Consider the following 16,948-nt stretch of genomic DNA (forward strand, 5'->3'; position numbering starts at 1 on the left):
GCCTTAAAGAAACCTTGACAGAACCCACAAAAAAGCCCTCTTCAATCCATGGCTTTGAGAGCCCCATTTCGTTCGTCTTCGTTGTCTCAAATGCCATCTCTGAAAGGTAATGTTTCATATTTATTAACTCCCTTGTAGAACCTCACAACTTCAAGCCCCAAAAATGAACTTTTATATTCTTTCAAAAAAAACCCCTAAAAAAATCTCACTTGCTAAGTTCCTTGAAGAAAATTGTCGATCAGGTAACTTCACATTCAGTGAAGCTCTTTACTTTTTGGATTACATGATTCATTCCCAACCTATTTCTCTAATGTCATCCTTCAACATATTGTTTTGTGCACTTGAAAAGAAGAAGCATTATTATGAAGTGATTTCGCTTTATAAGGGGTTGAATTCAACGGGGTTGTCTCCAGATTTAATGAGTTTGAACATTTTGATTAATTGCATGTCTAATATCAAAAGGGTTTTGGATGGTTTTGCGGTGTTTGGGGGGATTTTGAAGAAGGGTTTCAGCCCTGATGTTGTGACTTTTACTTGTTTGATTAAAGGTCTGTGTGTAGAGAAAAAGATTGTGGAGTCAAGGGAGTTGTTTAAGAAAATGGTTGCTGTTGGTTGTAGGCCTAATGTGATCACTTACAACACTCTAATCCATGGTTTGTGTTGTGTGGTTGATTGGGAGGAGGGTAAAAGTTTATTTATATTGATGATGGATCAAGGTGTGCGGCCTTCTGTGGTGACTTTTAATGTGGTCATACATAAATGTTGCAAGAAAGGGAAATTGGATAGAGCAAATAGGTTGTTAGAATTGATGATTCAAAGAGGTGTGAATCCCGACCTTTATACTTACAATATTCTAATGAATTGTTATTGCTTGGCAGATAGAATTGGTGATGCAAGGGAGTTGTTTGACTCTATAACTAGAAAGGGGTATAGACCTAATGTTGTTTGCTACAATACTTTAATTAATAGGTATTGCAAGAATAAAGAAGTCAATAAAGCTCTTTATCTTGGTCAGAAGATGATTTCTGAAGGAATTAGGCCCGATGTGATTACATATAACACTTTGTTAACCGGCCTTTTTCTTAAAGGTAATGTAAAAGATGCACGAAATTTAGTTGGTGAGATGCGACTTAATAGTGCTTTTCCTAATTTAAGGACATATAACATTTTCATTTATGGACTTTGCAAGAATGGTTGTGTTTTGAAAGCAGTGGAAGTGTTTAATACTTTAGTAGATAATAAGTGTGCAGTTGGCATTGAAAGCTTGAACTCCCTCATCGATGGATTGTGTAAAACAGGGAGACTCAAAACTACTGGGGAGCTATCTCAGAAATTTTCTCTTCATGAAAACCTAGTGCCGAACACTGTAACATATAGCATTTTGATTGATGGGCTTTGTAAAACTGGACAACTAGAAAAGGCAAATGAGTTGTTGTCACATATGGAGGAAAAAGGTTGTACTCCAAAAATATTCACATTTACTCCGCTTATGTTCAGTTTCCTCAAGAATAATGAGTTATTAAAAGTTGTTGAACTCCTTCATAAGATGGCAGAGACAAATGTTAGGCCAAATAAACATACAATGTCCTTAGTCATGTAGTTACTCATGAAGGAAAAAAACTATTGTGAATGTTTGAACCTGCTTCCTTCATTTCCCCCCCAAAAGCCAATTTGAAGTTTTCATGATAATTGAGTGGTTCACTTTTTCAGAGCAGTATCCTTATCAGGAGAGCATTATTTGATAGCATTGGAATATGAAACTGCAAAAGCTTCATCTAGCTGCTCAACTGCTCTATCTTTGTTAACATACGAAGAATACAGTTGACACAACAACATTGCTGTCAAGAGAAATGTGGTCTGACGTCACACATGCAGTTGTTGTAACGATGATCCATGAAGATTTGGTTGATATGGGATTTCAAACTGTCATTGGGAACTATGAAGCAGCATGGTCTAAAAATGGACTTGGGTAAGACCCCCTTTATCTAATAAAACAGTGTTACCTTTTTAAACCTTGAAGGACAAGGTCTAGTGCTAGCCATTTTCCATTAATAAGCTGTTAACTATGCTATAAGTCTAATAAAAATGGACTTGAAGTCTGATGAGAAAGATTGTATGTATATTTTAATTATCATGTCTTCTGTGAGCTTGTTCTGTGTATGCTCAAGTGTGTGCTTGTTAATTCAGGGGCTATACATGAAACTGTTAGATTTATCAAAAGTTAGATCAAGTTTACTTGATTCAATTAGCAATGCTAGATATAGCACTTGCTTTTGTTATTTTGTTAGTGAAGAAAAACTGTTGTGCTGTTATTCTGAAATTTTGTAGCTTCTTCACATCCTCTTATCTATTTCATATCACTGGACATTTACATAAGATGACTTACTTTTCATCAGCTAACTCATGGAAAATTTTTGTTTGTATTCCTGATTTCTGATGCAGTTGTTGTCCTAAATTCTTTCTATTAGGTCTGGTTTAACATACCGCCTCATTGGGTGGGTTCAGATCCTTGTGGAGACTATTGGGAAGGAATTGGCTGTGTCAATTCACGTGTGACCTCATGTAAGTTCTTTACCACTTCTTTTTGATATGTTAATGCTAATGGAAGGTTGATTATTCTACCTTTTCAAGCTATCTATTTTCCACTTTAGAACATCATCAGGTGTCGGATTGAGGGTTACTTTGTCAAAAGATATCTCAAACTTATAAGAACTTCATGTTCTGTAAGTCATCTATCTTAACCTGCATTTTAGTGCTTCTAAATTCTATGGCTCTTTGATGCTGTTGTCATATATTTGATAATGAAATCTTTACTTAGGGATTTATACTACAACAAACTTAAAGGAAATCTTCCAGCATCCATTGGGAATTTGAAGAAATTATCGTACTTGTAAATAGATATATTCTTTGTCAAAGCATTAGTTGACAACAAACTTCCACTGTTAGAATCCTCATAAAAATCATGTTTGGCTTATTTTTTATGCTAGATTACTATCAGGTTGTCAATTCTTGAGTCTATTGGACCTACATGGTAGATGGCCTTTCTGTAAGAATTCTTTCACTTCTTGTGTCATTGAAGATTTCAGTTCTATGTTTGTGCCAGCTAGGAAAAGTAACAAGATCTTCTCATTGCTGCTGCATGCAGATCTTTGAGTTCCAATATATTCAGTCGACCGATCCCGCCTTCCAGTGGTAATCTGTGTAATCTTTATTGGCTGGACCTTTCTAACAACCTACTGAAGGGGCAAATCTAGGGGTGTCAGGCGACCCGAGCTCGAGTGGCTTGCTTGCGATTTGGCAATGATTTGACATCAAGCAATAAGGACGATTATAATATGGTGATAGAAATAATTAAGGATATGAAGAACAAACGGATGTTGAATGAAAGTGTTGGTGGGATTGATAAAAGACTAAACATGTCAGCTAATAATAGAATGAATTGTGAAGGTGTTGATGGTACTTCCAAAAAGGGGAGTAGTAATATTACGGGCTGTCCGCAGCAAAGATTGTCCTCCGTTGAAAAGAAAGTAATCAAAGGTTGAACAAATTATTTCTAAACTAGAAGAGAAGAAATTGCGAAAGCAAGAAAATGATAAAAATGATTGAAGGCAAAAAAATAGTAATTATAAACATTGTTGACTATTTTATTATTGTTATTCTATTTATTGATAACTAACACGGCTTGTGTTATATAATTGTATGATTGTTTAATACCGAAGCATGTGGGCTTTTTGTGGTTTGTTCAGCAGCAATGTCGATGCTTTTTTGTGTATTTCAAATGAACTTGCATGTGGACCTTTTTGTGGTGTGTAAAGATGTGTACTTGATCAATGTTCTTTTCTGCTTATTTTAAGTAAACCAATGTATTGGATTTTGTTAAATGTATAGGCACCGGTTCTAATAATTGCTTAATTTCTGGTTTATACAAATTTCTGGCACATGTTTTTGCTTTTGTTCAAACCCATTTTCAGGTATGCGGCAAACAGGTAGGAAGCTTGGATCTTGTTTCTTCATTTGCTTTTTTTTTTTTTTTCTTTGATTTGTGATGCTGTAATTTTGGGTTTATGACTTGGAGTTGACAGATCTTATGGAAAATAACTATTTAAGGAAGTTGTTGATTACCACAAAGAATGGGTCTATACTGGTCGTATAGGACATTGATTGCTCACTCGAGTTGCAAGATAGGCTTGCAGAGGCAAGGATAGGGGTGCAGGGAGCTCGTTCTAGAGCTCAAAATTGGCTCATTCTGGAGCTTGATTTCGGGCTCATTTAGGAGTTTCATGTACAGAATTACAAACTGAAATGGAAACCAATCAAATTACACTTTCAATTGAATTCAAGTTGAGATTTTCACGGTTACATAATCTAGAGGAGAAACTTGTTGATTAAGATTTTCAAGATTAAGGATCTAGTACAAAATACATATAGGGGTTGGGACTTGGGACATTGGGTTTATCTCATTCACATTCACAAAACAATGGCCAAGCCAACTGCTTCCAAATTCTAATCATTGTTTTAAAAACCGGACCGGAGGGCAACCCGTTCTGCTGGTCGGGTCACAGTTGGACCGTCGGTTGGACCGGTGATGTCATCACAATGTGTGATGATATCAGCACATTTTAAAAAAAAACTTTATCCAAAATGCCACTGGTTGGAATGAGATTGGAACACACTTCATACAACATATAATTCTTACCATCTTTTAATTTCCTCCATCAAATCCTTAACCATTTAATAACAAGTATGAAATTTCTCAAACAATAGAATTAAAGGATCTTGGGCTTTTGTGTAGCCCAAATGTAGATACAATATAGTTTCAGCCCCATTCTACAACAATTGAGACTTAAATTGGCCCATGACCAAGTAGTGGAATACAACTGGCCTTGGAAAACAACTACAACATTTCCAAGGAGCAATGCTTTAGTTTTGGGAAACACTGGAAAATTCGAAAACCAAAACAAAACAGGTTCAGCACCGATACCATGCCATTACCGGACAAAACCAATGGCTAATCAATGGGCATGACATCCCCTGTTTTTTTTCTTCTGGTGACTCATCTTCTTCATCTCAAACACTAAAAATCTGATTCTGTGGAAACAATACTCAGTCAGTTCCCCTCCTCAACATATTTTGTTGACCAGAACCAATTGAAGCTGGAGACTAGCAACTATGGAACATGAAGATCTAGTGGAGTCAAGGTTCTGCTTGGACACGCACCGGCCTTAAAGACTGAATTTCTTGATCGCAAGTTTCATTCTTGTAATCGATTATCTCTAAGTCTTCCTTTTCGTTTTTGTTTTCCATTTTCTTCCTGTACATACACAAGATGTGCATACGTTTAATAGAAAAAAAAATCATCAACGAAATTTAATGGAGAAATTTTTGAAGAGAAGCTGAGAAATCTGAGAAGTTTTAGTAAAGAAACTGAGAAAGAGAAGAATCTGAGAAACAGAGAAAGGAAATCGATGGAATGGGCTGCGGTAGTGCTATTGGGTAGGGTTAGGGGTTTTGAAATTAGACCGGTTTACCCACCGGTCCGGTTGGACCGGAGGTTCATTGACTTTATCCGGGTTTTGACCGAGTTAACGCGGTTTAATGTACAATGACAGTTTTAATGTTGACTCGAACCGGATACGTAACCGGTTCGAGGTTCAACCGGTTGGACCGACCGGTCCGATCCAGTTTTTAAAATAGTGATTCTAATTATACACACATAATACAACCTGTTGGCAAAAACAACACAAAATTTACAGCAGCCTGGTGTTCATTATCTTTCACCAATTTCTTTTACCTTTCGGACCTGTAGCAACGAAACAGATATATCATTAGAATATCAATTTTCAGGACAAAGATATTCTGCGTCTGCCCAGTAAAGAGTGAAGACCTTCCAGCAAAGTCCAGATCTAGAAACCCATATTCTGTCCAAAAATAAGTTGAATATCTAAATTTCAGGATAAACATGTAAGGTTAAAATCAACAAAGTCTTTAGTTTAAAACTCAGTGGAACATTCAACGACACAAGAAAACTAATAATACAAAGTTTTTCAATCACAATTCAACTAACAAAACAAGGCAAATCATTAGTAACATTTTCCAAAATCTGATTTCATAGATATCATCATCATCTTTTTTTTAATCTATTGAACTCCCAACAAAAGAATGGTTTTTAGTATCCTATCATTATCAGCTTAACCATGAAATCATACAAATTTATTAGCTTTACCAGATGTATAAAGAGTAGGAGTTCTTCAAACATAACACAAATTTATCAGGTGGAAACCATTAAAACTTCACAAACAAAATTTTAAGGTTCTGGGATTTTAGTATGAATTAGCAAACAAATCTTTACAAATTAAATTAAAAATGTTGAATATCTCAAACAATCAACAAAACAGCATCAACCAAACCAATAGATAACCCTAGAAACAACAAAGGAACACAGCAACAACAAGGAAACATATCTCTTCTCCACCCTCTCAAACAACATCACAAGTTCAACAACATCACAAATTCACACTTCAAAACAACATCACAAGTTAACAGTATGAAACTGATGGAACTCCCTGCAATCAGTGAACCACAGCAACACACACACAGCACACAACCAAAGAATATGCACGGAAGAGAAAGAAAAAGAAATGGCAGTTTGTATTAATTGGAACTAAGATGGCATAACATAGTAATAGAAATAACAAGCAGATTCCCAACAGTTTGAGGAGCTGGGGGCCTCCCAAACAAGCCTATGAATAATGTTCTTGATATCCCTCCTCTCTCACTTTCTTCTTTTTATAAGCCCTTAGTCAGACCCTTAACTAATTGGCAGCTAGATGTCCATTTCCATAACAACCTTCCCTTGCACGTGTCCCTTTTCATAACAGATTTCCCATGCACTAACCACCCTCCTTGCACACCTCATCATCCCCTACCAGACTCACACTTAATGTATCCTTGCCCCTCTTCCTTCCCCTGCCCTTGGAATCATAGACCTTACGTATGGGAGGTCTAACAATACCAGCCACCCAGACGAACTTCCCCCCTCCCTTGAAGTGCCACCTTGTCCCTAAGGTGGAATTGAGGAAATTGACTATTGATGACATCAAAAGACTCCCAGGTGGCATCAAAATTAGGCAGATCCTTCCATTTAATGAGCACCTCGGTGGAACCATCCAACAGAGTCTGCAGATCCAGCACTGCCTCGGGCTGAACCTGAAGTTCCAACTCTTCTGTGAGACAAGATGGCAGAGGCTGTACAGGGACTAAACTATGTAGGCAGTACTTCAATTGGGATACGTGAAAGACTGGGTGAATACGGGCTGCTGTGGGTAGTTATAATTTGTATGCCACCTGACCAATCTTCTCGATCACTTGGAAGGGCCCATAAAACCGGGGACTCAGTTTTTCATTCAATCGTGTGGCGAGAGATTTAAACTTGTAGGGCCGAAGCCGGAGATAAACATAATCTCCTGGAAAGAACTAGATGTCCCGTCGGTGGCTGTCTGCTTGGGCTTTCATAGAGCTTGTGCTACTTCCAGGTTATGTTTAAGGTCTTGAAGGAGGGCATTGCGTTCTCGGATCTGCTGGTTTACTTCATTGACCGCAGAGGGGTAATCGGTGAGCTTAAGGAGAGCTGGAGGGTCTCGGCCGTACAATGCTTTAAAAGGGGTCATCTTAGTGGATCGATGGTACGTCGTGTGTAATAACTGCTTAATACTACTATACTCATAAAAAAAACTACGAATAATAAAATACGAGTACATTAATAAAAATAGTTGGGCCCAAATTTTCTTTTATTTAATATAGATATTCTTTTACAAAAGTCAGTATCCTTTACAAAAGTTCACAAAAGTGTGGTGGACAGTGTAACTACTCCTCCTCGCCCGCCGACATCCATCAGATTGCGTCCTCATCTAGAACCTGGAAAAACATAGAAAAACAACGGGGTGAGCAAAATAATGCTCAGTAAGTAAATCCTCTACTCGACTATCCCCGTAACTCTTTCTCTTAATTCTTTCCTTACTCTCTTCTCTTCTCATTTCTGTTCTCTTTCTGTTTCTGTTTCTCATACTCTTTTCTATATACTCTCTAGTGTATGTCATGGTCTCATCTCACCGGAGGCATGGCTAGGGACTCAACCCACTCTTCGTGACTCTACTCATTTTCTCTTTCTGTGCTTTCTATTTCTCTGTTTTCCCATTCTACTCATGGGAATGTCACGGCCTCATCTTACCGGAGGCACGGTCGGGAACTCTCCAGCTTTACGTGAGTTCTACTAATTTCTGTACCGATTCGATTCGATTATGCATGGATTGAGAACCTTTGGCCATGTGAGTGTACATTCTTTCTCTCTATCTCTCGAATGTCACGACCCCTTCTTACTGGAGGCACGGCTGGAACCTCATGTTCCACTCTTCGTGATGGTCACGACCTCATCTGACCGGAGGCACGGCTGGGGATCACAAAGCACCCAATCTCATGACTTTACTCATCACTCACGGGTTCCCCATTGCACAACCTACTCTATTCTCTTCTTTAGCTCTTAGGGTAGTTGAAGCACAAAGGTCTCTACTCTTTCTTAAGCTAACACTCATAGTGTAGAAATTCTCTACTCTTTCTCAATCTACTTCTTAATGCACAATTAATGCATATGGATGGTTCATGCTCATTAATGCACTTAGGAAATGCCAATATGCAATGTTGCAAGAATTAAGGTTCATAACTCATTCTCATACTTCTCTTAGGCATTTCATCAAACAACTTATGTGCATACAAAAACTCTTCTCTAACTACAATTCTCTTTCTCTTTGTAACCATCCAAAATGGGAAGAAATTCCCTTCTATGGCCATAACTCCTATCATAGAAGAACACTTCCAAATATATACTTAATATTCTCCAAATTCATCTCAACTCATCACACATTAACACTTCCCATAAAGAGAGCATATCCAACACCACAATATAAATACTCATCTCAACTCAATTCCTCAACAAACAAATATATATCTCTACTCAATTTTCTCAACAAGCATTATTTATACATGCATAAAGAAATCTCTACTCAAGGATTTCTTAAACTTTAGCTTGAGTTGGATTTACTTACCTTGTGATGGTGTGATTCCACTAGCACTTCTCTTTTCCTTTGGTGGATGTCTTTTCTCTACACTTTTACACAATAACACAATAAGACCATAACACCTTCATAGCAAAATTTCACATCTAGAATAAAGGTCCTTACCTTAGGATGTCTTAGATCACCTTTCTACCCACAAACCACTCAAAAGCCCTTTAGAATCCTTGAAGGATTGGATGGAAAGTAGAGAGAAAATGGTGAATCAGTATGGCGGTGGAAGAAGAAGAATGAAAGGGTTTCTAAAGTTAAACACTTAATATCTCATATTTTCTCCACTCTTTCCCATTTTACCCTTACTCTTTCTTAGGAATTCCACCTTTGCCCTTTTAATTCTTTGCAAATGCACCCCTATTTAGACTATTCTCCATGCAATTTCCTTGCATTTCACTCCCCACTTTTCCTACTAATTAGGGGTAGAATGGTCATTGTGCCCCAAAGGAAGAATTCTCTAGAAACTTATTAAATTTTTGCAACTGACTCATCGCCGCGGCGAAGAACTTCCCGTCGCCCCGGCAAAACTTACAGAAACGACTCACAACTCTTAAGCCAACATCGGTGCGGTGAAGACTATTCTTCACCCCGGGGAAGACTGAATTTCAAAAATTCACCAAACCTCAACCAAAATTAGGGCAAACACTTAACCAAATCAGCTCATCAATCCAACAAGGGCCAACCAATGGAAAATAACAACATGCAAGCTCAAATGAGAACAAATCAATAAACATTCAAGCAATATAACACAATTAAACTACGTACCTCAAGTGGGGCGTTACATCGTGTTGTACCAAAATTCAGCCCATGATAACTAGTTGGGCCATTGACGGGGCTGTGAGCTACAGAAACAGCAGAGGTAAGCCTTTAGACACCTATTCACCACTTCGCTTTGGCCATCCGTTTGAGGATGGCAGGCCGAGCTAAATTTCAGAGCTGTCCTTGAGATTTTGAAAATCTCCTACCAAAAGTGACTCATAAACAATCTGTCCGTGTCTGAAATAATGGTCTGAGGGAAACCGTGAAGCTTCACTATTTCTTTGATGAAAATTAAGGCTACCTCCTTGGCGGTATAAGGGTGTGACAGAAGTAGAAAGTGGTTGTATTTAGTCAAACGGTCCACTACAACGAGTATGTTGTCAAACCCTGACACCCTTTGGTTCTTGGGAGGCCTCCGATGAAATCTATTGTCAAATCATCAAATGCCTGAGCGGGAATAGAAAGTGGCTGAAGTAGCCCTATGGGTTTCAAAGTTGAGTGTTTATTAAGCTGGCAGATGGTGCAGTTTTTTACAAAATCCTGGACATCCGTCTTCATACGTGCATAAGGACGATAATTCTTGGTTCTCATCTCGTCGGGATAGTGCATCCGCGACCTTATTTGTGGTGCCCGACAAATACTGAATGTCAAATGAATACCCTATCAACTTGGACAACCATTTCTGCTATTCTGGTGTCTTAATCCGCTGATCCTTAAGGAATTGAAGGCTTTTTTGATCCGTTCGAATAATAAACTTTCTGCCCAATAAATACGGACTCCATTTGTGTACAGTGAAAACAATGGCCATTAGTTCTCTTTCATAGACCGATTTTTGTTTAGCTTGAGGGGAAAATGCCTTACTTAGGTATGCTATGGTCGTTTGTGTTAAACCAGCACAGCTCCCATACCTTGGCCTGATGCATCTATCTGGATCTCGAATGGAAGGTTGAAATCCGGGGTTGCCAGCACTAGAATTGATGTCATAGCCTCCTTTAAGGCATGAAAGGCCTATTGAGCCTCTTGACCCCAATTAAAACAGTTTTTCTTCAAGAGCCGTGTGAGTGGTTGGTCTATGCTGCCATATCCTTTAACAAACCTGCGATAATACCTCGTTAACCCCAAAAATCTGTAGAGACTTTTCACATTGGTGGCTATGGGCCAAGAAACCATAGCCGCAATTTTTTGGGGGTCAGCCTCCACCCATGTGCTGAAATTAAGTGCCCCAGGTATTCCAGTCTCTGCTGCCCGAATGAACACTTTTTCAAATTTACAACTAGTCATTGTCACCCAAGATTTGAAGGGCTTGCCGAAGGTGTTGAATATGGGTGTCCAAGTCAATATTGTATATCAGAATATCATCAAAGAAAACCAATACGAACTTACGCAAAACCTGTTTGAAAATACTGTTCATAAGTGACTGAAATGTTGAAGGAGCGTTGGTCAATCCGAATGGCATCACCAAGAACTCGTAATGGCCCTCATGTGTTCGGAAAGCTGTTTTGGGAATGTCTTCGTCTTTGATCCTAATCTGATGGTACCCTGATCGGAGGTCCAACTTAGAGAAGATTGTTGCCCCTGCCAATTCATCCAACAGTTCTTCGATGGTCGGGATTGGGAACTTGTCGGGGACTGTTATCTCATTTAGGGCCCTGTAATCCACGCAAAACCTCTAGCTTCCATCTTTTTTCTTGACTAACAACACTGGGCTGGCGAACGGATTGATACTTAATTGGATGATATGGGCTGCTAACATTTCTTCCACCAATTTTTCAATTTCATTTTTCTGGAAATATGGGTGCCTATAGGGTCTAATGTTAGGGGCTTGGGCGCCTACTTTAAGGTTTATGGCATGGTCATGGGGATGGTGTGGAGGAAGTTTGGAGGGCTGGTCGAAAAGATGCCGATACTCATCCAAAACTGCCTGAACCTGCGGACTGATTTCTTCGTCTAGGTGAATTGGCTTTTCTTCAATTGAACAACATTCTACCAGGAACCCTCCCCCAGTGCTGTTGATGGACTGTAACATTGACTTCAGGGAGACACCAGACTTTACCAGAGACGAATCCCCTTGTAAACTGACCCCGACCCCTTCTAATTCAGACTTCATGGTCAACTTCTTCCAATTGGCACAAACATCCCCTAAGGAACTCAACCACGTGATGGCCAAAATCACGTCGGCACCCCCCAACTGAAAAGGAAAGAAATCCTATCTAATTTGAACTCCTTGCACATCTAGATGGATTTGTTAGCACACCTCTTCCCCTTTTATCGTGACTCCATTTCCTACCATCACCCCAAATCGTTTCCCTTTTTCCACTGTAAGTCCTAACCTCTCTACTAAATCCTGTGAAATAAAGTTGTGGGATGCCCCACTGTCAACCAACACCACAACCTCAGTATTACCAATCTGCCCCTTTACCTTCAAAGTGTGATCTGATGTTAGACCCACGATGGAGTTCATGGATAGTGCTAAGTCGTCACCATTTGGGCTAGGATTATCGTCATTTTCCAATGGGTTTTCGGCCTTCTCATCACTATCGTCCTCCAAAGCTAATAGGATCTGTAGTGACTTACTTCGACAGCGATGATTAGGGCCAAATTTTTCATCGCATCTGAAGCAAAGGCCCCTTTCACGTTTACTCTAGATCTTGACTTCTGTCAACCATCGGAAACTGTCACCTGATCCTCTTGGAAGCTCGTCGTTCCTATTTTTGGTGCCCTCTCTCGTTTATCGGGTGTGTGAGAATCGTGAGATGACGCGATCTGACTTGCTTCAGGTGGTTTTGTTGAGTTAGGTCACCAAGCGGGTCGGGTCAGATCTGGGTTAGAGACTAACTTGGATGGGTTGGACCACCATGCCTGTTGGTTTGGATCTGGGCTGTTGGACACCCTTGAATAATTTTCCCTGGTGACTTGGGTTCTAAACGTTTTGGGCCTCCATTTTTCCATTACCCAATTTTTTTCCTCCACACGATAATGACTTCTTGGAGAGAACTGGGCCTCAACACTCTCAACTTCGCTCTAATTTCTTCCCTAAGCCCATTGATGAAAACCCCCATTAATAATTCCTCTCCTAAATATTTCAATGCTGCTGTAAGGGCTTCGAAATCTTCCCTGTATTCAGTCACGGTGGAGATTTGTTTCAGAGCCACCAGCGCCTCGTGTGCAGACCCTTGGAACGACGGTCTGAATCTCGCGATTAGAGCAGCCTTGAGCTCTTCCCATGTCTTAAAAGGATCTCGTCCTTCTACCCACTGGCACCAATTTAGAGCCCTGCCCTCCATGCAAATAGCCGCTGCCTCCACCATCTCCGATGGTCCATATTTGTTGATAGCAAAGTATCGGTCGACGTGAAAAGTCCACCCAAAAGGGTCCTCTCCACTAAAAATTGGGAACTCCAACTTTTGGGTTTTCTTTTCCCCTTTCCCACTATCCCCGATTGTGTCTTGTTCTCGTTTGCGGCCACCACCAGAATCTGTACGCTCAAACGATGACTGGGATTTCTCTTTTTCACGGTAACGTTTCTCCTTTCTCTCGTCTCTCAACCTCAACAATTCTCTCATCTCGGTCAAGTATTCCTTAAGACTCCCCACATCAGTTTTGACTGAACTCATATCTTCTTGTACTGATTTCATCTCTTTTTCCATATTATCCATCCTATTATCCATTTTTGATTTGACCATTCCCTAGTGTGAAATATGTTGGCAACTTGGCTCTGACACCAATCTGATGGAAATCCCTGCAATCAGTGAACCACAGCAACACACACATAGCACACAACCAAAGAATGTGCACGAAAGAGAAAGAAATGGCAGTTTGTATTAATTGGAACTAAGATAGCATAACAGAGCAATAGAAATAACAAGTAGATTCCTAGCAGTTCGAGGAGCTAGGGGCCTCCCAAACAAGCCTATGAATAATATTCTTGATATCCCTCCTCTCTCACTTTCTTCTTTTTATAAGCGCTTAATCAGACCCTTAACTAATTGACAGCTAGGTGACCATTTCCATAACAACCTTCCCCTCCACGTGTCCCCTTTCATAACAGATTTCCCATGCACTAACCACCCTCCTTGCACACCTCATCATCCCCTACCAGACTCACACTTAATGTACCCTTGCCCCTTTTCCTTCCCTTACCCTTGGACTCATAGACCTTACATATGGGAGGTCTAACAGAAACATATTTATTCTTCACCCTGTCAAACAACATCACAAGTTCAACAACACAAAACCCTTAAAAAAACCAACCTTTATATTGTGAAACATATCTCTTCTCCACCCTCTCAAACAACCAACAAATCCTTACAAAAACAAAACTTTATATGCAAATATCAAAAAACCCTAAAAATTTAGACAGAAGGGTAGTTGTAAATGACTTATAAATGAAGAATGAAAACCATTATATTATGAAACATAATACATAACCCCAGAAACAACAAGGGAACACAACAACAAGAAGGAAACATATCTCTTCTCCACCCTCCCAAACATCACAAGTTCAACAACGACATTATAAATTCACACTTCAAAACAGCAACATCACAAGTTCAACAACGACATTACAAATTCACACTTGAGAACAACAACATCACAAGTTCAACTACGACATTACAAATTCACACTTCAGAACAACAACATCACAAGTTCACAATATGAAACATATCTATTCTTCACCCTCTCAAACAACATCACAAGTTCAACAACAACATCACAAATTCACACTTCACAAAAACAACATCACAAATTCACACTTCACAACAACAACATCACAAGTTCACAGCAACACAAAACCCTTAAAAAAACCAACCTTTATATTATGAAACATATCTCTTCTCCACCCTCTCAAACAACCAACAGATCCTTACAAAAACCAACCTTTATGTGCAAATATCAAAAAACCCTAAAAATTTAGACAAAAGGGTAGTTGTAAATGACTTGTAAATGAAGAATGAAAACTGTTATATTATGAAACATAACTACATAAGTGGTTGAGAGTTGATGTATTACCTCAGGATTTGAGCCAAAACAATGCATTCAAGCTTCATAAAGTAAAAAATTCATGTGATGGGAAGTTGAATTTCCACGTCTTTTTGCTTTTTCTAAGTTACATCAAGGGAACATATTAGTTTCAATTAAAAAATGAAAGTAACTACTAACTAGTAAGTGAAAATGCACAAATACTAATCACTCGTTACAATTTACACTTACTTTGTTCTTTCTATGAACTCCATTAAGATGGCAAAACCAATCACCTCCACAAAGGAGCACTTGTACTGTTTTCGGAGACAATGAGGCTCGATACATTTCTATTAGTCCGCTGCTAGCACTAAATGAGGTCTCAAAAGCCATTGTGGTTATAGGAATGGCTAGTATATCACAAGCCATCCTAGACAAGATACGGTACTTCAATGTATTAACTTTCCACCACTCCAATGCTTCAAATCTCATACAGTCTCTCTCCGCACACATGTAACAACCCTCTCACAGATAACTGTTTAACTCAGATTTCTCCAGTGGAATAGTTTGAACCGTTTTCATATGTTTTGTAAACATTGCAAAACCAGACGCATTAGGGTTTGTTTGTTCACTGCCCCAAGGAACCATTGCAGTTGGTTGTTCAATGTTTAAAGATTGAGATTGAAAATCATTGACATACTCCTGGTAAAGTTAATAAAAAACATGTTTTAACTTTCTTATTATGTGCTTCGACATGACCATACATTTAAGGTAAACAAAAGTCCAACACCACCATTTTACACCTCGGATCTAGGATAGTCGCTACACATATTAACAAGTTGCATTATCCCTAGTACTTGTCAGATTTTTGTTTCATTTTCCTCACCATCTGCCGAATAAAATCATTTTTGTCATTGACTTCTCATACAACATAACCTTAACCCAAAAAATCTCACTCAGTTGTAGATTTGTAGTTAGGTATTCACTCTTAGAAATGATACTAGTAATGGCACTAAACACCCCCAACACTTCACAAACTTGTTCCACCTTTATCCATTCCTCTACGGTCAGACAACAATTATAATGTGGGTCATTCTCTTTATACCTTTGGAAGACATTTTTAAACTTCACTGCAGCTGACAACATCTCAAAGTGGAATTCCACCTTGTTTTGCAGTCAAGAATCATCTTCTAGTTGGGCAATCGTAACATTTTCACTCACTCTGAGAAAAACAATAAGCCTGCTCTCCGTCTGTTTCATATAAGCCACACTATCATGAACATCATCAATAATGGACCTTATTTGGAACAAACCATCTTGAACAATAAGGTTCAAGATGTGTGCACAATACCTCACGTGGAATAATTTCCCTCCACAAAGCAGCCTATTGTTTATTAACAAATTCCCCTTTAAAATCCTAATTGCTACATCATTACTTGATGCATTATCCACTGAGATCATGTACACCTTGTTCTCTATAACCCATTCCTTCAAACACTTATAAATAAAATCTGCAATTTGAGAATTGGTGTGAGAATGAGCTATGTACAGAAGTTGAGAATCAGTTTCTACAACCTCCAATACCATCTATGAAATGCCTCGTCAGTACCATGTACTTAATCCTCTAATTACCTGATGTCCATAAATCTGTCGTCAAGCTTATTCTGTCAACATCCTTCAGCAAAGTCTTCAGCCTTATCTTCTCTATTTCATACAAACTAACATAATCATTTTTACATGTCCTGCAGCTAATCGTTTCCCACTCAGGATGACATACATTTGCATGTTATTAAATCCTTCCTCCTCCATAGTAGTAAAGGGATGCTCATGCATCAACACCCAATTGGAAACTAGTTCCCACATTTTCGCCATGTCAAATTTACCTTTGGTAAGAAAAGGGATCACATTGTCCGTATCACTTGGATCCGTTGCTTGGAAACCTTTGTTGTTGCCTTTCAAAGAGTTTTTGTAGTACATAAGTCTTTAAATGTCTTGAAAGGTAGTAGTGCTCCTGGTAACCGTTATTGCAAACCTCGTTTTGCAATGGATAAATTCTACCTTTTTTTGCTCCGTTTGGTTGAAGAACTCCTCTAAAATCATTCCACACCGTA

At 38.9% G+C, this 16,948-nt stretch overlaps 2 protein-coding genes across 2 annotated transcripts; one reads left to right on the plus strand and one right to left on the minus strand.

The window, feature by feature from the left end:
* The first annotated feature begins 445 nt into the window (after window positions 1–445).
* On the plus strand, window positions 446–1,825 carry LOC116127222 (pentatricopeptide repeat-containing protein At1g63330-like). Its single transcript, XM_031412877.1, has 4 exons — window positions 446–821; window positions 879–943; window positions 1,016–1,596; window positions 1,711–1,825. Exons 1-4 carry the CDS (start codon window positions 446–448, stop codon window positions 1,823–1,825), a joined length of 1,137 nt encoding a protein of 378 aa, XP_031268737.1.
* A 3,368-nt stretch (window positions 1,826–5,193) lies between these two features.
* On the minus strand, window positions 5,194–13,546 carry LOC116127234. Its single transcript, XM_031412881.1, has 7 exons — window positions 12,831–13,546; window positions 12,133–12,490; window positions 11,630–12,066; window positions 11,262–11,527; window positions 10,975–11,119; window positions 5,792–5,941; window positions 5,194–5,311 (listed from the first exon to the last, which is right to left on the minus strand). The coding sequence occupies exons 1-7, from the start codon at window positions 13,544–13,546 to the stop codon at window positions 5,194–5,196; spliced, it is 2,190 nt and encodes a 729-aa protein (XP_031268741.1).
* Window positions 13,547–16,948: the final 3,402 nt, after the last annotated feature.

This window comes from Pistacia vera, unplaced genomic scaffold (assembly GCF_008641045.1).
Source record: "Pistacia vera cultivar Batoury unplaced genomic scaffold, PisVer_v2 Contig1045, whole genome shotgun sequence".
NCBI lineage: Eukaryota > Viridiplantae > Streptophyta > Magnoliopsida > Sapindales > Anacardiaceae > Pistacia > Pistacia vera.